The sequence below is a fragment of the Sylvia atricapilla genome, chromosome 13, assembly GCF_009819655.1.
Source record: "Sylvia atricapilla isolate bSylAtr1 chromosome 13, bSylAtr1.pri, whole genome shotgun sequence".
Taxonomy (NCBI): Eukaryota; Metazoa; Chordata; class Aves; order Passeriformes; family Sylviidae; genus Sylvia; species Sylvia atricapilla.
In genome coordinates, this window is record NC_089152.1 from 17404351 (window position 1) to 17425612 (window position 21262).

The following is a 21262-nucleotide window of genomic DNA, read 5'->3' on the forward strand; positions in this document are numbered from 1 at the left end:
CACTCAGTAGAGAGTAGATGTTTTTATTCATATTTATGTGAGTGTCCCGTTCCACAATGAAAGGGGCAGTCAGGAAGAATTCTTTTGATCGATTTCTTGGAGGAAAATAAAGTGCCAACGCAGCAATATATCCGAGGACCATTTATTGATAAAAAAGGTTAAGTGTTTCTACTAAAGGAGAAGGAGCAGAGCAAGGAAAAAGAGAGAGGGGGAAAGAAACAGAAGACAGGGACAGCATTACCACAAGAACCCCAGCTCTTTGCCAGCATCAGCCTAGCAGGCGGAGTGTGTGTGCTGCGACCCGCAGTGCGTTTGTGTAGCTCCCATGGCAGGCTGGGTGCCATTTCCAAACAGTGCCAGGCTGCATGTTCCTTCTGTTGGCGGGGAACAGGCTGCCGTGGCCACGGGTGCAATCCTGGAGCAGCTGCAGGTTCCCAGGTTCGGGGCACGGCAGCTGCAGGCACAGCCAAGTGCAGGCAGCAGCGGCCGGCTGGTCACTACGGGCTCATGCTACAGCAGGTTGGTGCAGACGTGCAGCGCAGGAAATACAGCAGTGGTGGTGGTTGCAGCCGGATGCAGGCAGGCTCGTGCTGCAGACGACAGCTGCGGTGGCAGCTGTGGGCTCGGCTGGGTGCAGGCTGGTGGTGGCACTGGCTGTGCCCAGGAAACACGACAGGGATTGCTGGCTGCAGCGGCGCCTGCTCTGTCAGGGAGCAGAGCACAAGGTCGTCGCAATGACAATCTGGTTTGTGGGAACAGGGAAGCAGGGCCACAGGGAGGAAAAGGCATGGGGAGGACAGGGGCCAAGCACAACCTACAAGCGAGCCCCTGCTCCCTCCTAGAACCCAAAGCAAAATGGCTCTTGTTGTGTCATAGTTAGCTGCTTTTATGTGTTAAGATTCCTCCCATGGCGTGAATTTCCCGGGCATTCTTCGCGGGCATCCGGGCATTTGCCTCACCAGGAAGTGGGGAAAGGTCACTCACGGTGTGATCATGGAGGCTTTCTCTACTCTGATTGGCTGCTAGGAGAAGCCTCCCCGGGGACAGGGCTGCTAGCAGAACATGTACAGCTCTTATAGGAATCTTTCATCTCGTGTACAACATATGTTGAGGCCTAAATAAAAATCAGACTGATCTCTCTCAGTGAGGGGAATGTTTCCTTGTGACAGCAGCACTGAAGCAGCCCTAAGAATCAGATGGGAAGAGTTGCCAACCTGAGCAGTTTACAAGCTCCTTGTGCCACTGTAAGCACTAAAATTCTGCTTATCTGCAGTTGAGAACAGGAAATGTGCTGTGTGTGGCTGCTAAACTGCAGAAACTAGAATTGTTCCTCAGCAGACACTCCAGCTCATGCTGGACCTTGGCAGGTCAGCAGCTTCAAGTCACCATTCCATTTAAGGCAGAATTTGCCACACGAAAATGAAGTGTAGGCACATGAAGAGTGAGGAGGAAAATCAAAGCCTTTTGTAAAATGGAATTTAACAAGTAGCTGAACAAAGTGTGGGAAGAACCCTGGGAACAACGCAATTACCACTGCTCTTCAGATCTGTTTGGGAAGTATGGGGGTCTGGAGAACCCGGGGCAGCCCAGGCATGATGAGTTAAGGGAAGGGGTGAAGACCAAGGAGTTGTCATTTAAGGAGAGCTCTGAGCACCGTGTGAGCTGAGTTCTGACCTGTTCTGGCGGAGTCCAAGGGGCCTGGTTGGCAGAAACATCAGCTTCTAGTAGGACTGAAGTGTTCAAAATTAACACAATGTGCTGACTAGGGGATATCTGTTCCAAAGGCTTTGTTCTCTTCATCCCTGGTGGTCAGGTCATCCAGAGCCACCAGGAATTCTGGGTACTATCCCACCCCAATGGGAGAAGCCCTCCTTGTACCTTGTAGAAAGGCTAAGAGGAGAAACAGGGCAGGGAAACCAGGTGTCCTTACAGTTCTGGAGCTAAGAGCAGCTCCAAGTTTTAACAGCAAGGTGCAGGAGCCTGTCTAACATCCAAGCGAAGCATGGAAGGGTCAGCCCGACTTTTCATTCCATACAGGATGCTTTGGGGGTTGTCATAGTAATGGAGCAGTGATTAGTTATCCAGAAAATTATGTCTTGGTTTTGAAAGACAGGTGTCTGCCAAGAAAGGTGGGAACCTCCCTTGGAATGGAAAATATTATTTTCTTCCTTCTGGGGCACTGTCCCCTCGGGTGCAGTCCCGGGCACGGCCGGCAGGGGCGCTGGTGGCTCCGGCCTGGGGCACTGTCCCCTCGGGTGCAGTCCCGGGCACGGCCGGCAGGGGCGCTGGTGGCTCCGGCCTGGGGCACTGTCCCCTCGGGTGCAGTCCCGGGCACGGCCGGCAGGGGCGCTGGTGGCTCCGGCCGGGCAGGGCAGATGCCATGGTCCTCCCGCGCGGCAGGGGGCGCTGTGGGGCGGGCTCGGGCCCTCTCTCTCACATGATAATGGTGGGCAGGCCGGCAGAAGGGATAAAAAAAGGGTTTCCCTTACAAACCCATAGAGGCAACTGGTCCTGGTGGCTCTCCAGATGGTGAAATGAGCTGCAGCAGGAACCTTGGAGTGGCAGAGGCAGACACCACGTTGGTGTGGCAAACAAAATGTAACAGAAACTCTGCAGCCATAGCAGCAGCTGCAGTGTCTGCACAGGCACAGGGTGCTGGGGTAAAGTGTAGCAAAAAAGCCGGAGGCAGCAGCAGAAAACTGGGTTGGGCAGTGGTAGTCAGGTTCCTGCAAGCAGCTGCCACACACAGCCAAGAGATGTGCCCTCTGGGAAGGGGGAGGGCCTCAGGGTCCCAGTTTTTCCCCTGAGCCACCCAAACAGATGGTGAGGGTCCTTTCAGTGCAATTGGATGTTAATGAGGTCCCAGTTCAATGGCCGCTCTTACAAGCAAAGGCTACCTGCAGTAAGGAAGAAGCAATACAGAGGCCAGAGTCCACAGTGGCAGGGAATTCTCCCTGCAGTAGCAACAGCTCAACCTTTCCCCTCGCATCCAGGAGAGCAGTCAAGGAGTTGAGCCCAGCCCCTCACCGCCCCAGCCAAAATCTTGCCAAAATCCCCCCTGCATCTCTGCCTTTTCCAAGAGGTAAGCCCCCAGCTAAAGAGAGTAGCCAGCTGCATGCTTTCTTCTCCTTGGCCACTTCTTTTGTCTTTTAATGGTCATTAGCATCTCTTGGGCAACAGATGGAACAAAATTCCCTGAGAAAAAGAAGAAAAAAAAAAAAGAAAAATCCTAATCTCCAACAGTGGAGCTGCTGGGAGCTGGGCAGCTGGATGGTTGTCCCTATAACAGAAAATCTGGAGTGAGCCATCATCACAGGTGTGAGGCAGAAAGAGATGAGAGACTGTGTCAGTGGCTTTGTGGCAAGGACATAATTCCCAAAATTGGCAGTGTAAGGAATGAGACTTAAAAGATTGAGGCTTCTCTCCCTTGGTACTGTCAGACAACAGGACTGAGCTGCTCACCTGTAAAAATATCAGGAGAAAACAATCAGCATCATACAGTCTGTGTGTGTAGATAGGGCTGGCAGTCAGTGCTCACACCAGTGCCTGTGCTCCCAGAGGGGCCTCTCGATGCCAAGTCATGTGCTGGGCACAGGAATGTGAGTTAGGGAGCACACACACAGGCCCCTGCCTGCTGCTCCGCTTTGGCTGCTCCGGCCTGGAGACTCCAAGGCACCCACGAAACTCAGCAGCCTTCTGAGAGGGTGCAAAGAGACAGGAGCAAATGGGTATTCCTCAGATTTCCCATTCCTTCAGCAGCCCTTGCCAGGGAGCCTCTCTAACGGGGTGTTCCTTTGTGTTGCAGGTGGTGAGCTCAACCAACGGGGAGCTGAACGTGGACGACCCAACAGGAGCACACTCCAACGCACCCATCACAGCGCAGGCGGAGGTGGAGGTGGTGGAGGAAGCTAAGTACGTTTGCTTTACAACAGGCTTTCCACTGGGTGGTCATTATCCTTCTCCTGGGAAGCAAGTGGGGACATTTTTCTGTGGCAAAGTCCTCACTGCTCATGTCCCATGCCCTTTTCCTTGCATATTGCTGCTTTTGTGCATGGTGCCTTCAGTGCTGCTGCTGCTGCTGCTTCTCTTTGACACTTGTCATGCCTGGAGAACATAACTCAGAGCATGTATTGCCAGATAGACGTTTCAGTAGCACAGATACCAAAATACCAGGGGCTGATCTCAGGAATCCCGGTGAGCAGCCCCCGTTGCAGAGGGAGAACACGCTGTGCTCTCGTGCTGAGAGTGTAGGAGTAGCTTCAGCACAGCTCAGCAAAGAGATCATTGGTCTGAGAGTTGTCACTTCATTTCTGGCTGTGAGAGGTGGATGCCAGGTATCCTGAACAGTCTGGAAGTAACTCTTGCAGGGATGGATAGTTCTCCCTGGGGTTTCTCTTGGTCCAGCCCTGAGAAACTGAGTGGGAGGAAACAGAAGCAGCTTGTGGAGGAGAAAGTGCTCCCAGTAAGCTGACCTCTCCTATTGATTGTGGTCAGACATGAGAACTGCTGTCAGAGCTGCTGCTTTGACCATTTTGGCTCCTGTCCTACATCCAGCACCATCGTGTCACCTTTTGCACCTTCTTGCCACCTCTGAACTAAACCAGGGCCTGTCACTGCAGAGTCACCACAGAGTTGTGGCAGTCCCCAAGCGAGAAGCCAGTAGGGTCAAGGCTGCCTTTGAACTGGTCATTGCTGAGACATGGACCAGCTGCCTGGTTATTATTTGACTGGGTGATACTGGTGCTACTTGTCTCCCATTGTTTGCCTCAACTATTCTCTTTTGTATAAAGAGAAAAAGTGGCAGGTGAGAGGAAGGGTGTATGTATGTATCATCTGTGCTGGTTGGCTTGAAGGTCTTCTACTCTCTATTCCCCAATCCTTTGAGGATTCCTCAGTTCCTTTGGAAGCATGTGTGTGGGATCCTGCTCACTGGTAGCTGGCCTGGCCTTGATCCCAGCAGCCACAGACGCACCTTCTCCTACCAGCCCAAGAAGCCTTGGATTTGGTGCAGGCTCCTCATCAAGCTGGGAGGGTGGGGGATATCTTGAGGAGCAACTTCCAGAGTGGGCAATATTCCTCTTAGATTTGGGTTGTGTGGCTGGCAGAGACCACCAGTTTGGCATCATGGGCTCTGAAGGGGGTCCACCCAGGCATGTGGCTCCTAGAATGGGGCAGATTATCATCCTCAGCAGTTCTGATCTAACAGCCCAGTGCAAGAAAGAGCCAGGAACATCTCCAGCCCATGTTTGTTCAGTGAGGCCAGGTCCAGCCCCCACTCTGTGTACACTGGAGACATCAAGCCAGGTGGGAAAGAGCTATGCCACCCCAGCCTTATCCCACAGCACATGGAGCTGTCCTGTCTCTCTCCAGCCCTTGTTTGTGTGCTCCCAGATTGGTTTTGGAGGTGCTGGGAAGCAGAGCATAAGCTGCCTTGCACTGATAGGTTTGGGGTCTCTTGTAATTCCCAAGCATAGATCACTTCATTCTGTTTGCCACAGGGGGGGCTTTGTCTTTCCTTACATCTCTGATCACAAATCCCCTCAGGCACACAAGAAGGGCAAAGAACTTTGGGATTCTGCTCTGCAGAAAAGGTGCCAGAGAGAGCTGGCAGGAGCTGGAACTGGAGCTGGGCTCTGTGTTTTGAGATGATGTGCAGTAGTGGGATGGGCTTTCTCTGGCACTCCACAGGCAGGGCCGTGCCAATGCTTCTGCTTGGAGTGTGCTGGAGAAAAGCTCCTGGCAGTGGATGTCGCTGGAAGGCAGGTCCCAGGTGTAGATTCGTCATCAGGCCCTTCTGCTGCTGGAGCTGCAGGGGACAAGAGCTGGCCCCAGATAAGAACCTGAGGGGTCTGGTGCCTCCGTGGAGAGCGGGTGTTTGTCAGAGGCCTCGCAGCCACGGAGGAGGTGTCGAGGGCAGAGTGGTGTGAGTGCTGGGGCGGGCGGCGGGCAGGCCTGGTGTGTGTCTGCCGCTCTGCACTGCATGTTTGCATGGCTGCAGTGACTCGCTTCCATCCCACCTCTGTGAACTAATCGCTCTTTCTTCCTTTCTGTGTTTTTTCTCTATACTCTCTGTAGCTGCCTGAAAATGCTCAACTTGTGGTGAGTCCCTCTCTCCAGTCCACATGCAAGGGGGAGCGGACCAGACTAGACTGGGGTTGGCAAAACCAAACCCACCAAATGCTAAAAAGGCACAAAGTCAAAGCCAACCCAGAGCTGTTTTGATTTTAGGACCATTTGCAATATTGGGGAGGGCATGGGCTGTGTCTAACCAGCCACACTAGGCTGAGGGATTTGGCTGATCTCTGAATGAATGGATGCAAAATCGGACTTAATCCTTTCCTATTTGGCTTTCATCTCCCCCAAACGTTTATGTCCCTGAGCAGATGATGCCTGATGGAGTTGGGCAGAGTCGGGCCTAGGCTGGCCGAGCCTCTTGCAGGAATTCCTCACGCAGATGGTTACAAAAGGAAAACCCTGCACTGAGTGTTGAGGAGAGGGGGCAGTTGCTTCCTTAGAAAGTCTCCTCTGGGAGAAGCACAGGCCAGAGAGGATGGAAGGACAAAGCCAGGGAGTCCTCATTAGAGACAGACCCCCTACACAGAGAGGGTAGGTAGGAGGTGGCTTCTTTCCAGCCAGCTGAGGTGCAGGGGAGTGGGCTTCTCCAGGAAAGAAGGGCTGGAAGGGTTGGGAGTAGCACTGGTCCAAGCCCAGCTTATTAGGGTTTTGAAGCTGAAGCTGTAGTGTCCCAGTCTCAGGCTGTCCCAAGAGGTGCCCCTTGGGGAAACCATGTACTCAGTAAGTGGAGGACCGAGCAGACACTCAGATGAGCTTGTAGGTTCCAGGGTGGGCTGATGGGTGGAAATTGCCACAGAGCAAGAAGACCAAGCCCGTGTGTGGCGAGAAATGTCCTTGTTGGATGGGAGACTGACTCTGCCCTGCTCTCCATAGGCATCGCCTCCAATACCTCTGGCATCTCTGGCTTTTCTGTATGTCGTAGTCTGGGGCTGTTCTCTTGGGCATCATCTGCATGCAGAGAGATCATGTTCTGTAATTGTCAGCCTGCCTGATCCTTTTATTTTGGTGTTTTGCCTCTGCCTGTCTGAACCCTTCCCAGGACTTCCTTTCCTGAACCCTTCCCTGGACCTCTGAGTAAGAGCCTAAAAAGACAGTCACAAGGAAAACCAGCCAGAAGTCAGTCAGCTCCCTTTATTCGGTGCTCAAGGAGTCGAGTGCTGCTCAGCCCCTTCTTCCCTTACCCACTGCATGCAAAACCATCATTCATGCATCCTCCATCCTCTCCCTGTGACGTCCCCCTTACTCACCATCACACAAGCCATGAAGGAAGGTGGCTAATGTGGGAGAGAAATACTTTAGCAACAGGCTAAAGCAGGAGATGGAGGCAGATGGCCCGGGAACAACAGAATGCCAGAGCAGTCCTGGGGTGGGGCTTCCAGCCTGAGACAGGAGTGCTGAGGTGGCAGACAAACACCTCAGGGCGGATGGGCGGCAATGGAGGCATCAATTGACCTGCAGGGACAAGGGCTTTGCATTTTTCCTCATCCCACTGCCAAACTGGGCCTGTTTAGAAGCCCAGAGAAAAATCATGGACATCAGTCCGTGAAGTGGGAGGGGACCCTCCTCTTGGAGGGCTGTGGGAGCTCTCCATGTCACAGGGAGAGTTGTTTGTTCTCCCAAGCAGTTGATCTGTGCAGGCAGGCTCAGCTCATGGCAGATTGTGCTCACCCATTTCTTTTGCACCCCAGAGTGAGGCTTGTGCACCCAGGGACAAGTACCTGGGTGAGAGTTCCTCCTGTTCTGAGAAGACAGGGGTGTAAAGCTGACATTCCCAGTGAAAAATAGTTTGGAGAAGATGTTAGAGTGGTTTGGAATGTTTTTAGCCTACAACAGATGGTTGTAGGAAAAAATGGTCTTTGCATCCTCATGTTTGCCTGCCAGAGCTCAGGGAGCTTTTGAACAACACTCTCAGGCACATGGTTGGATTCTTGGGACTGTCCTGTGCATAGCCAGGAGTTGGACTCGATGATCCTTGTGGGTCTCTTCCAACTCAGGATCTTCTAGACTCGGTGGTCTACTGTGATTGCTTATCCAGGCATCCCTTCCAGCAGCCTGAAAGAGCAGCCTCCCAGCATCACCTAGGCTTCTCCAGGGATGGCTGTCCCAGCAGATGGAGAAAGACATGGCCTGGGAGAACTCGTACTGATGTGCAGAGCATTCCTGACAGTGGGCTGAGGGTAGAAAGGTAGATACGTGTTCAACACTAAGGAATTCTGTAGGAAGCCAGGAGGAGTATAGACAACTGCTCCCAGTGTGTCCCACAGGGAACCCACCGCTCCTCACGGTTCAGCTCGTTGGGCGTTCCTCTCCCCACCTCAGCCTCCACTCTCCATCCTTCTTGCTTCCCCTAATCCTGTGCACCACCCTCAAATCGGATGGGGGAAGAAGCAGGGGTTCTGCATCCCGACACTGAGTGATTGATCCAAGGTGGAAGCTCTGGTTATCATGAAAGGTTCAGTAAAGAAACCTGCTCCCTGAGCCGAGGTCTCTTTGGAACTTTTGGTTTTTTTTTTAGTGAACAGTGGTGAAAACCGTGTGTTTTGTGGCTGGGAAAAGCAGCCAGAGCTCCCCATCCCAGTCCACTTCCCCTGGGGTGGGACAGAGGGAGTGGAGCACCTGGGTCCCTGTTTTACTGCTTTCCCAGATGGCTCCTTGTGTTCCAGTGGAGCCTGGGAGGGAGAAGCCTGGCAGTTGTCACCCCTGCTAGCCGTGGCTTGTCTCCCAGTCTGGGCTGGTGGTGTCACCCACCCACCAGCACCTGCTCCCTGTCCCGGCAGCACGGTCAGTCCCGGGCCAGGCGGGCACAGGTGCTGTTGCATGAGGATGTGTGGGGGCGTGGCAGGGACATCCTGGGGACATTGCTGACACATTGTGGGGACATGGCAGGCTGCCAGGCACGGGGCTGACTCTCCCTCCTTTTCCTTTGTGCCCCAGGTGCTGCTGCTTCTTTAAGAGGAAACGGAAGAAGACGGCTCAGCGTCACAAGTGACCGGTGCCTCCTGGGCCTTGCAGGAACCACCACGCCTGCAGCTCCTGCCCTGTCTCACTGGAAGGGGCTTCTCTTTAGGAGGGAGGAGGAGGCATAGGAGGAAGAGAGAAAAATGAAAACAAACAAACAAAAAAAAACCCAAGTGACATTTTAAACCAAAAAGAGAAGAAAACGTTCCAAAACAAACCACTCTGAGGTGGATCTGCTGAATGGTCTCCCTCATTCACTCCAAGCCTGAAGCTCCTTTTGGGACCAGGACTGTGGCTGGCTCAGGTCTTGGTCACCCTGGGAGGGGGGCTGGCTGGCTGACCCTCCTTCCCGTTGTTTACGGCGAAGGCATCGTTGACGCAAACCTGAGGACTGTGCTTAGTTCCTGCGTACTTTCCTCCCCTCCCTCCCCTGCACTCTGCTCCTCAATCCTCCTCCCTCCTTAATTAAGTGAAGAAATTCCATAGGCTCGATTGGCTGTGGAGAGGGCAGGAGGATGTGGGGCAGGCAGGAGAGTTGCTAGGAGAAGGGCCTGACTGCTGCAGCAGGAAGAGACAGGTTCTCTCTGTGGCTCCTTGGGAACAGTTACACTGTAATGTGCAAGCTGTGAGAAATTTGCAATCTACTGTTCCAGTTAGGGTTTTTTTTTCCGGCTCCCTTGACACCTCCCTCCTCTGACAGTAACAGAGCAGTGTGGATTGTTTTAAAGAAGCTGACGTCGTTGCACTTTTTATTATTTTTAGCATTTACAGATGCACATTGTATCTGTGGATCTCTGCGTGGCCACGCCAGCGCAGGCAGACATCCAGCGGGGAGGATGGTGGGGTGCACGGAAATGCCCTTGAGTGGGGATGTCCACAACCCTCGTGCCAGTCTGGGGCTCCTGACGCCCACCTTGGGCCACGCGCTGAGGAAAGCATACTTGAATTTCCAATCACCCTTCCTAGCTGCCAGTGAATGTCCTTTCCATGGTTTCCTACACTGTGCCTGACCCAGCTGGCTGGGAGACGTGAGGCTGATGCCCAGCGTGGGCCGGAGGGAGCGGCATGGGCTTTGCCAAGCTGGAGAAATTTGTGCTGGTTTAAGAGGTAGATCAGGATTGAGGTTCCTGAGAAACAGCCATTTCCTGAAGCATGGGCATTTCTCAGTGTGGGTAGCCAGGCAGCCTTCCCAAATGCCTCCTTGGGGTGGTTGGGAACCTTCTGCAAGAACACAGTAGTGGGAGCAAAGCATCCCCAGCAGGGGAGAGGATACTTCATGCCTTAACACTGACCCCATCTCCCGATGGTCAGATAGGTTTGACTGGAATCGCCTTCACATCCTCTCTGTGAGCATGGGGCAGGTGCAAGTTTGCCTGCACCATCCCAGCCCCGGAGCAGCCACGGCTCTCCTGCACCACTTTGAGCCAAACCAAGGGCTTGGGGTGCTTTGCACACTCAGAAAAACAGTGAAATCTTGCATCCAACTGCAGCATCTCCCAAACTGGAGGAGATGAGGCTGCCAGGGGTTACTGGAGAGGTGGCAGGGCTGTGGGAGAACTTGAGCAGCTTTGGGGAGGTTATAAGTAGGTTCGTTCGACTTTGTCTTTCCGTGTGTGACACCAGATCAGGCTGGACTGGTTCACTTGTCATAAACTTAGGCCTAACGTACCCCAAAATCCTGGAGATCGTGAAGGGAGGAAAGGGAGAGACTAGATCTCATTATCGTTTATTCGATTTTAATGATAATCTGTGTTGCTTGGGGTTCACAGAGCAACATTGCCAGGAGGTTCAGTTTCCCTGGCTGGGTAGGAGCAGGCTTAGAGGGCAGGAGATCAGCCTGGGCAGCGAGCTCTGGGCTTGCTTCTAATGCATTCCTGAGTCAGGCAGACACTGGTGTGGTGCCAGGGTGGAAAAGCCTCCCTCCTGGCCGGGATCCCCGCAGGGCCTCTCTCCTCCATTCTCTGCTGTGTTCTCTCCATGCCTTATCCCAGTGAGCGCCATGGAGGCGCAGAGCCCTCTGCTCACACATGCACCTCCTTCCCCCTCAGCAAAGCGCTTTCCTCCAGCCGGGCCGTGGTGGGAGCAGGGCAGGAAGGGCACCACTCACCTCCCACAGGCACAGGCGTGCAGCCCTGTCCCCTCCTGCCGCAGGGAGGACACGGCCATGGGCACATTCCACCTTTCTCTTTCCAAACTCCTCCGCTGCCAGTGGCTCCCAGAAGCTGCGTCTCTGGCACAGGCATTCCTCTCTGCTGTAGGAAACCATGGTTTGGCGTCTTGGGAGGGGGGTCCAGGGGCAAAGGCGCTCCCCAGGGAGCTGCCCTGCCCGCTGCCGATGGAGCTGGGCCCTGAGACACTTCCATTGCTGCCCTCCCAAGCCCCACTAAGTGCCTGTCACCAGAACTCGATTCCTTCTGCATCTCCTGCCGTGTTTGGTCATTCCTTGCTGCCTCCACTCAAGGAGCAGCTTGTAGTTGCAGCATATGTAAGTGTTTGCAGGGTGAGGGAGGGCGGGGAGGGAAAGGGGCCATCTCAACAGATTTTGTTCCTAAATGTTTTTGGTTTTGTTTCGTTGTTTTTGGGGTTTTTTTGTTGTTTTTTTTTTTTTTTAAGTGAATGTATTTGATCGTTTAGAAACTTTCCTGACCTTGTTTTTAAGTGGGTTGGTTTGAAAGCTGTTTCATGGTGACCCACTACAGCTTCTCTCTGGAGATACGGTGTTCTTTTAATCCTACAGTGATGTGTTTGGAGGGGAGGACTGTCCCCCCACGGCATGCTGGTAATGCTCACTTGTACCAAGCCCTCTTGCACTATAATCGTACGTTGGACTCTTCAAAAAAAAAAAAAAGGGCAAAGATGTGGGGTGGCTTTTTAACAAAGAAATTAAAAAAAAAAAAAAAAAAAAAAAAAAAAAGAAAACAAAGCAGGTTACCAGCAAGTCCTGTGCTTGAGGGAACCACTGTCCCCAGGGAGCTCGGAGGTGACAAGGAGATGCAGCCAGACTGAGCCAGCCATGCTGTAGTAGGATGTAGGGCATTAACGTGGGCAGTGTCTCCTTGCCGGGAGCGGTCGGCAGCCAGGAGACCCCAGGCAAGGGGAGGGCTCCTGGGGGCTCCCGGCGCAGGTGCCTCTGACGCGGCTCTCGGCCCACCAACGTTGCGATGCAGTCTTCTGAGGTATCAAGTGAGATGATTTTTTTTTTTTTCAATAAAACATTGCACTGCTGCATTGTTCTCCATGAATAGAAGTATTTATTACCTCAGCCTGACCATGGCGCTTGTGTTTTGTCTTCCTTTGGCTCTCTTGGGCACTTGTGTCACCCTCTGCTTCCCTTGGAGGGGACAGCGCATGGGTGGGACCTTGTCAACACTTCGTGCTTTACAGACATGGGTGGTTCAGCCCTGTGGCGCTCGGCCAAGACACGGATTTCCCTTCACCCTGGGCCCACGCATTCCCACTTTAGGAATGCAGGATGCCTTGTCCTGAGGCAGCCCCTGAGAAGGGGCCCGGGTTCGGCCCCCCGGGGGCTGCTGCACCCCGCTCTCCCCCCACAAACACCCGCGGTAGAAGGAAAAGGAACATACAAAAAAATCCTCTAAAAACCGCATGTAGCAAAAAGGGGGGAAAACAAATACAGAAAAGGTCCAAAAGGCACAAATCGGTTGTGGCTCCCACCTCCGGCCGCGGCGAGGGGCCGCCGGGGCTGTTGAAAAGCCCGCGCAGGGAGCGGGAGGGAACGGACTGGAGCCGTCCGCTCTGGGAGGAGCCGTGAGCAGGAAACGCGCTCCGGTCCCTGCCGCCGGCAGAGCTCGCGCGTTCCGCTTGGAGCTGCGGACCGACCGGCGCTCGGGGCTTTCTGGAGGATAAAACTCACCCGCGGGGAGCCACTGCGGCCACCTCCTGCCACCGCGGCCACCTCCTGCCACCGCGGCCACCGCAACCACCGCGGCTTCCCGGGGAGCGGCCACCCCGCACTGCCGCCTGGGGACACTGTGTCCCGCCGGAACCATTTGACAGAGGCGCCGGAAAAGAGATCCCTTTGTTTCCCCGTGTGACCGCGTCTTCCCGTGGCTTAGATTGGGAGCAGTCTCAAAGAGGCTATAACAATTTTTAACAGTCTTTTCAACACGATAAGTGGAATTTAAAGGTAACTTTTCCATCGCTGGTAGAGGGAACAGAAACGGACCGGCAGACACAGGAGGTTCTGACCGAGAGGTCTCTGGAGCCCGCGGGTGGAGGGCGGTTGCCGCAGCAGCTGCGGTCCCTTCAGCAGATTTAAACTTTTAAAATGAATTTATCATAAAATACCGTGTAGATAACAATTTTGTGGCGACCATATATCTTCCCTTATGGCTGCTGCCCTCAAAACCTGCCCTAACTCGTCCCACCTTTCGATAGAAAAGGCATTTTGGTACATTTACTCTCACGTTGTTTTCTACGCCGCAGTAATAAAGTTCGCAATCTCTTTTATCCTGTTTTATCCCGTTTGTGCAATACAAGTGCCCACGCACGTATTACCGCTTTGTCTTTAGCTGAAATTCCTGATCTGAGATTTCCTGTATTTTATCCCTTTTTTTTTTTTTTTTTTTAACTTTCCATCCGGACATTTCCCCGCCCTCCGTGCGTATTTTCGCGCGTGTGACGCTCCTCGGCGCGTCTTCCACGGCGGATTTTTCACGGCCGCTGTCTCCCCACGGCCCAGCGGACGCAATGGGAGAGGGGTACTCGGATCTGAACCCCCCAGCAAGGCTGTGGGATAAAAACTGAAGGAAGGAGTGAGAGAAGCCCTAATTCCTCTTAAACCCCAGGACAGTCCAGGCTGGAAGCACATGGGATTGTCTGTGGTGTTGCGGATGCCTGTGTTTAGCTTAGCACCATCACTGAAGGTGTGTCACTGCCCATGGCAGGGCTTAGACTTGTAAAGATGCCTTTTGAATCCAAACCAGTCTGTGATTACAAATCGTGGAGTAAGCTGAACATGTGGGAATTAGGTTTCATCAGGTCTGGGTCAGTGTCAGTCCCCAAATCTCAAAGGTGGAGATGCAGGTTCCAAGGCTCAGGGAAGGAACCTTGAGGTCATCTCCTTGTCAGAGTGCTCGTGTCCTCAGACAAATTTTTGAGGAACGGGAAATGAAAGCTCGTGCTAAAAATGGTACATTTAAGGCTGGGAATTAGGGGGGGAGGAATGTCACACGAGTGTCTGAGTGGGTACAGTGCCAGCTGCTCTCAAAGATGGTGCGGCTCTCGGCTGGCATCTCTTCAATGGGACTGCTCAGACATTGACGCGCAGCCATTTAGCTCGCCGGGGACTCGGCTCGTCCTCCCGCCGCGGCCGCGGGCACCGAGCGGTCAGCGGCTTCAGGCACTCGGTGCTCCCTGCCCCGGGGGCCGCCACTGCTGGTACCGGGGGCACTGCGGGCCCGGAGGACAAAGCGGGGATGCGCCGGGACACACACCGGGGACACGCCGGAACAGCAACCCCGGCTGGGCTCCCGCCCCCCCGGCCGCGCCCATTGGCCACGGCCACCCTCGGTCCCGCCCCTCTCCCGCCCCTTCCCCCTCAATGGCCAATCATCGCGGGGTTCCGCTTTCTGATTGACAGCACCGCTGCCGACCAGCGAGGGGCAACGTGGCATACGGCCGCGTCCCTCCCGGCCGGAAGGTGCTGCCTTCCCCCCTGTGGCCGCGGTTGGTCGCGCCCAGGCGGGCGGATCGGGCGGGCGCGCGGCGCGGGCGGTACCAAGACGCGGTGCGGGCGGGGGTGCGCGGCGGGCGTGGCCGGATGCAGGCGGTGCGGCGGGCGCTGTGGCCGGGCTGCGAGCGGCGCAGGATGAAGGTGCTGGTGGCTGCGGCGGCGCTGGGCGCGGCCCTCCTGCTCCTGCTGCCCGCGGCCTCCCGCGCCGACGAGCGCAAGAAGGGACCGAAGGTCACCGCCAAGGTCGGGTGGGGCCGAGGCGGGGCCGGCGGGGGCGGATTGGGAAGGAGTCCGTGTGTGGGGAGGCCGCATGGGGCTGGGGAGAGCTGGGGAGGGGGAGGTTGGGGTGAGGGGCCTGGATGGGCTGGAGGAATCTGCGATTGAGGGGGCCCGGAACGGGGAGAGTGGGGCAAGGCCGTGAGGGAGGGAGGGTGCAGCGCGGGGGCGTCAGGGGCACCTGGAAGGGGAGAGAAGCTTGTCTCAGCCCTGGGAAAGGTGACCTGCGGGGTCCTGCGCTGAAGGCCTGGGCTGGGTGAGGATCCAGCTGCGGTGGGTGGTGAGGCTGCTAGGGGATGCGCAGCCAGGGGAGTGGCACACCAGCCAACCGCACATGGTCAGGTTTTGAGCCTGGCTGGAGTTGGTGAGTTGGATTTTGCGGGGTGGGTGGCCAGGCAAGGTGAGGCTGGCTCCCCTGATCCCCCCTAACCTTCCTCCTCTCCCCCCAAGGTGTACTTCGACCTGCGGATCGGTGAGGAGGATGTGGGCCGTGTGGTCATTGGACTCTTTGGCAAGACAGTGCCCAAGACAGTGGAGAACTTCATGGCCTTGGCCACCGGAGAGGTGAGGGGCCCATGGTGCTCCTGCTGGGGTCCTGCTGGCGCCCTGGGGCAGCGCTGGGGCCACAGAGCTCTGGTCTGTCCCTTCGCCTCACTCCATGTTCTCCCTCCACACCCCCAGAAAGGATTTGGCTTCAAGGGCAGCAAGTTCCACCGTGTGATCAAGGACTCATGATCCAGGGAGGAGATTTCACCCGTGGTGATGGCACTGGAGGTAACTTGGCAGATCCAAGTCCCTGTCTTGGAGTGAGACAGCAGATGCAATTCCAGCCAGTGCAGGGCTGGAGCTTGGTGGAAACAAGTGGGTGTGGAGCTCACAAAGGCATGGCCTTGGAGAAGAGCTGAGTGCTGGGGTAACTGAGGTGCTGGGAGCCTCCTGCTCCAGTCCCTTGGCATGACACCCCTGCCCAAGTCCTGGGGTGCTTCCAGCTCCCTGCAGCAGCCCACGGCTCATACAGCCCTGTGCTAGTTAGTCCCTGCTCTGGAATTGCTCATTCCCCTACCCAGCTTGTGTTGGAGCTACCACCACCCCTTCCCCAACATATTCCATGAGACCACTGCAGCTTTTTTGTCCCCACCTTTAGGAAAAAGCATCTACGGGGAGCGTTTCCCTGACGAGAACTTCAAGCTGAAGCACTACGGGCCGGGCTGGGTGAGCATGGCCAACGCTGGCAAGGACACCAACGGCTCCCAGTTCTTCATCACCACCGTGAAGACGCCGTGGCTGGACGGGAAGCACGTGGTGTTCGGCAAAGTGCTGGAGGGCATGGTGAGGGATGGGAGAGGGATGGGTGCTCTGGGGAGGGGTGAGTCTGGGTGGGGCTTGGCCAGGTTGGCTCTGCTCATGTGTCCCACTGTCCCGCTCTGCTCCACCCAGGACGTGGTGCGGAAGGTGGAGAACACAAAGACAGACAGCCGGGACAAGCCCCTCAAGGACGTCACCATCACTGACTGCGGCACCATCGAGGTGGAGAAGCCCTTTGCCATCGCCAAAGAGTGACGGGACCAGGCCCTGCCGGGCTGTGAGGGGCTGTGGGACAGGGGTGTCCTCTGCCCTGGGGCCACTGGGTCCTGTCCCAGTGCCCAGCTCCTCTCCCTGCTGCCTCTCAGCCAGTGAGACAGGGCACACGCTGCTCTTCCATCACTTTCGTAAGGAGCACATGCACCAATAAATGTGACCAAGGTGTTTTTTAAAGAGCTGCCTCTCTCCTGCCTTCGGAGGGGTGCAGAGCACTTGGCATCCCTCACCCAGATGCACCCCTCAACCTTCCAGCCCCCCTTCCAACCTTCTTTCTTCCACATCCAGCTAGGAGCAGTGCCACAGTTGGCCTGGGTTCGCTTTGCAGAATTCCACAGCACAGCACTTTGCCAGTCAGTCAAGTCCAGGAGATTTATGCACCAAAGCCTGGATGCAGAGAGGTTTTCCCAGCAACATTCAGCATCCAAAGGCTCGTACGCAAGCCCAAGACTGCAGGGGGAAGGCAGAGCTCCTGCTCTGCCAACAAAGGCACTTGGCATGGTGGTGGGAGAGCAGTTCCCAACATTCCTTTGGCTTCTCCCCCTGCCCCCTTGGGTTTGGTTCTCCCACTATTTCCTTGCCCCAGCCCAGCAGGGAGGAGTGAGTTTCATCACAAGGATTCTTTCCTCACCACTGCATCCCTGGGTGCCCGGTGGGTGTCTGGGAATCATCATTCCAGAGGCTTGTGGTGCTGCCTGGCTGGGGACACAGCTCAGGGGGAGGTAGAGGCCCTGCAGGACCCCGTTGAGGACGGTGTTGGGGAGCAGGTCTGCAAGGAAATGGGGTGCTGTAATAGCCTGTTTCCTTCTGGGCCCCATTAAAGGAGAAACACTGGGCCCTTCTGTAGGGCCCAGAAGAGCACTTGGAGGTTTTGGAGACCTGCTCCATGGCCCTGCTCCTTACCGGTGCTGTGTGGCTGCACATAGGGATCTGAGCAGAAGCTGACAACAGGGCGCTGGGAGGGCACGAGTCTGGTGTTGCTGTGGAAGAGGAGACATCAGCCCTCAGCCTGTCCCCACCATCCCCAGCCCCATGTACTTGGGGTGCCTAACACGGAGCAGGGGGACAATCCTGGTGCCGTGCAGGATAACCCTGGTGCCAGCAGAACTCATCTACTCACGGGGGGCTGCTGGCCTTGGGGTTCTGCTGGCACTGCCGCACCTTCAGGAAGTCCAGGACGTCCTGGGCAGCTCCTCGTTGTGGCACAGCACACCCTGCAATGCTCCAGGGGGGTCAGCACCCCAAAATCCACCCCAAACTCACCACCATGTGTTCCTCACCCCTAAAAATCCACCCTGAACCTGCCATACACTCCCCACCTGCAGGTAGACCTCCAGGCCCTGCCGGCGCTGCTCCAGCACTTTGGGCATCCAGTTGGGGACATGGCGCAGGGGAAGTCAGGGACCTTGCAGGTCTTCTTGATCTGAGGAAGAGTGTGGGGCTACCAGGGCAGGCCACAGAGGATGAGGCCAGGCCTCCTGTGTCCCCTCCCTGCAGAACTGGGGCTCTTACCCGCTTGTGCAGTGCCTGGAACTCGCTGTAGCGCTTGGTCACCGTGTGCCGCCGGCCATTGCACAGCACCTCCACCCGGAACACCTGCGATGGGCACAGACACCGTGTCCTCATCAGCCCCAGCATCACCATCCTTGTTGTTCTACTATCTTCATATCGCCCTCACCATCCCTCATCATCGTCATCAGCTCCAGCCTTATCAACTTCACCATCCTCACAGTCCTCGGCACCCTCATCAGCCTCCCAGAGGAGGTAGGAGCTCCTAACTCACACACCTGGGAGGGCACCTGGGACACTTCCACCCCCACCTCTCTAGGACAGGCAGAGGCCTCCAAGACCCCCGAGGCCAATGGGAGCACCACAGGACCAAGCAGGACCCCAAAAGCAGATGGGACACAATTCTCCCCTCCTGAGAGGAGCACAGGAAGGTGTGGAACCCAAACCGCCACCAGGACAGTTGGGACCCTGGGGCTGGCAGGGACCCCCAGCACCTTGATGGTGTGCAGGGACACCAGGAAGAGGGGCACATGGGCACCTCAAACCAATGGGACAGAGGAACACAACCCATCTTTCCCAGGGCAGGTGAGGTCACCTGCCTAGGAATAGTCATGGATGTCCTCCCTCCCTGGGGAATGCAGGAGAGCCCCTTCTTTCCCTATACAGCCAGAGGAAACCTTCAGACCAGGGGCTCCCCCACGCCCCTCCCCAGGGCACTGGGGACCCCAGGTCAGGGGACAGCTCCTGCGTTCAAGGGTGGGCCCTGAGGACAGACAGGCACCTCCATCCCACACTGCCACAGGAGACTCCTCAGGCCAAGGTAGAAGGGCAGAGGACCCACCTCAGAAAGGAACCCTGCGGGACCTTTGCCCAGCACCCTGGGCCAGGGACTCCCATGCCCTCCCATTCAAGGGCTTTGTGTCCCCCTTCCCAGAAAGGGATCCAGGAGGACAGCTGGAGACCTCTCTTCCTCAGAGCAGATTGTCCCATCTGCCCATCTCTCCCCTGGCCTCCTCACTCGCCTGTATAGTTGGGACCCCTGGGAGGAGGTGAGGGCTGCTGGAACCCACCACGCACTTAGAGGATGTGCAGCCACCCTGGTGGGCACATTAAGACCCCCTCACCCTCCACCATCCAGGGCAAGCAGGCACCATCACACCAAGGGCAGGGGGGCACCCCCGAGAGACAGGGACTCCAACCAATAGGGCCAGGGGCACCCTTGCCATTCCAGGTGTAAAGAATGATGCGACAGGAACCCCTCAGGGGCACTTGGATCCTGCAATCCTGGGGAAGGATACAGCCCCATCTTGGGTGCACAGGAATATGACAGGGATTCCCTGGGAACAGAGGAGACACCCTTGCCAATGGTGCCCCTTCCAGGGGCAGAGGGTCACTGTCTGTCCCTCCCTCTCTCACCCCACCAGGGATCCTCTGGATGCCACTCCTGGGCATTTGGGACATCCCACCCCCAGGGCAGCTGTGGGACACACACCCTTGGGGCAGATGGGGGTACCCAGGGATAGACAGGAACCCCATAACCCTCCGGAGTCAGAGGGGATTCCTAGAGTAGAGGAACATCCTCAATCCCAAAGACAGAGAGTGACCTCTGGGCCATCCCTGGGACAGTGGGGTTCCCCAGGGGAACACTTGGGGACCTCAGTCTCTGACGCACATGGAGATACCTCCCGGGCAGGTGGGGATCCTGTGGGAGCAACAAGATCCCTAGAACAGGACCCCAGGGCAGGCAGGAAGAGGCTCCAATTCCTGGGGCAAGTGGAGGTACCCCTGGGATGTAGGGACCCCCTGGGGACAAGGCAGGATCCAGGGCGAGAGGAAACCTGCAGGCCATGCACACTCCTGATTTCAAGGACAGAAGGTGCCCCTGGCACGGACCAAGGGAAGGCAGAGAGCCCTGGGGCAGGTGGGGACCACCCAGGGATACTGGGGACCTCCAACCCCTGAGGCTGGGACACTTCAGGGTTGCCTAGGGGAACGAGGGGACCTCCAGTCCCAGAGCAGGTTGTGGCATCCTGGGGAAGGAAGGGAACCCCCAGCCATGGGGGCCACAGGGACCTTTCCCCCCTTTCACAGGTAGAGGGTCTGTGCTCCCACCGGCTGGGACAGACAGAGGCCTCCACCCCATGGCCCTCTCCCAGGCCAAATAATCTCACCTTGCCCATGTCCCCCATCCTCTCCTTCAGGGGTCCCCATCGGCAGGGAGCCCTGTGGGGACCTCTGCCTGGAACCCATGGGTCAGGAACCCCCCGTGTCTGTCAGGGACCCTCCCAAGGGTGTTGGGGTTCCTCCAACGCCAGGGCAGGAACATCCCCACCCCGGGGGCAGAGAGCAGTACTCGGGGACGAACAGACACGGGGGCCGGTGGGACACTCAGAGCCCTCCAGTCCCTGAGTGAGGGAGGAACAGCGCCGGGCAGGGAGAGATCCCCGGGGAGCGGCAGAAAACCTCCAAACCCCGCGGGCAGCAGGGACAGGGGCAGGCAGGATCCCCGCACCCTCGCACCACTGACACTCCCCGCAAAGGCAGGAGGGTCTGTGTCTGTCACCCGCAGGGACTCCCTTAGGGACAGGCCGCGACTTCGACTCCCAGGGCACGTGGAAGACTTCTGGAGCAGAGGGAGACCAATTCCTCCGGGGAGCATGGGGTGACTCCCCCGGCGGACGCTGGGACTCCAGACCAGGGACCCCCGGGGAAAGGCAGGGACCTGCGACCCGGGCGGGCTGGGGGACGCTTGGGGACAACCGGCGACCTCCAGTCCCCGGGGCAGACGCAGACGCCCTCATCCCCGTTCCCTGCAGGCAGCCGAACCCCCACCCGAGGGCCCCCGAGCCCCGCTCAGCCCCGTCCCTCACCGTGTGCGCCCGCTCGGGGCTGCCCGCCGCCGCCGGGGGCTCCGCCGCGGGGATGGAGACGGCGATCATGGCCGGGGCACGGCGGGGCCGCGGGCGGGACGGGCCGGGCCGGCGCCGCCGAGGGACCGCCCGGGCGCCCAGGAGGGGACGGTCCCCGAACCGCCCGGGGCGAGCTGCGGCCCCAGCGCGGCACCGCGGGGAGGGAGCGGGGGACCCGGGCTACAAGGATTAGGGGAAAGGAAAGAGGGAAGTCAGCCTACGTTGCCTTTTCTCTTTTTAACGCAGAAAGGGTATCGGTTTT

At 56.9% G+C, this 21262-nt stretch overlaps 3 protein-coding genes across 5 annotated transcripts in view; 2 read left to right on the forward strand and 1 right to left on the reverse strand.

The window, feature by feature from the left end:
- Positions 1 to 12295, forward strand: part of CSNK1G1 (casein kinase 1 gamma 1) — a 104910-nt gene extending 92615 nt beyond the window's left edge. For 2 of the 3 annotated variants that reach the window (XM_066328619.1, XM_066328620.1), the window contains 3 exons: positions 3806 to 3912; positions 6076 to 6099; positions 9010 to 12295. In XM_066328619.1, the coding sequence (XP_066184716.1) occupies positions 3806 to 3912; positions 6076 to 6099; positions 9010 to 9064 (186 nt within the window). In that variant the 3' untranslated portion in view covers positions 9065 to 12295. The remainder of the gene's footprint in view (positions 1 to 3805; positions 3913 to 6075; positions 6100 to 9009) is intronic. The other variant, XM_066328621.1, reaches the window with a different exon arrangement.
- Positions 12296 to 14714: 2419 nt separating this feature from the next.
- Positions 14715 to 16759, forward strand: PPIB (peptidylprolyl isomerase B). The gene is given in 6 exon segments (XM_066328626.1): positions 14715 to 14971; positions 15455 to 15568; positions 15686 to 15731; positions 15734 to 15778; positions 16149 to 16333; positions 16442 to 16759. Coding segments are annotated over 6 exon segments (669 nt in total). The 5' UTR covers positions 14715 to 14815; the 3' UTR covers positions 16565 to 16759.
- Positions 16760 to 16940: 181 nt separating this feature from the next.
- SNX22 (sorting nexin 22) lies at positions 16941 to 21086 on the reverse strand. The gene is given in 9 exon segments (XM_066328627.1): positions 16941 to 17250; positions 17253 to 17351; positions 17486 to 17562; positions 17703 to 17766; positions 17769 to 17796; positions 17902 to 17972; positions 17975 to 18005; positions 18095 to 18178; positions 20962 to 21086. Coding segments are annotated over 9 exon segments (564 nt in total). The 5' UTR covers positions 21031 to 21086; the 3' UTR covers positions 16941 to 17209.
- Positions 21087 to 21262: the final 176 nt, after the last annotated feature.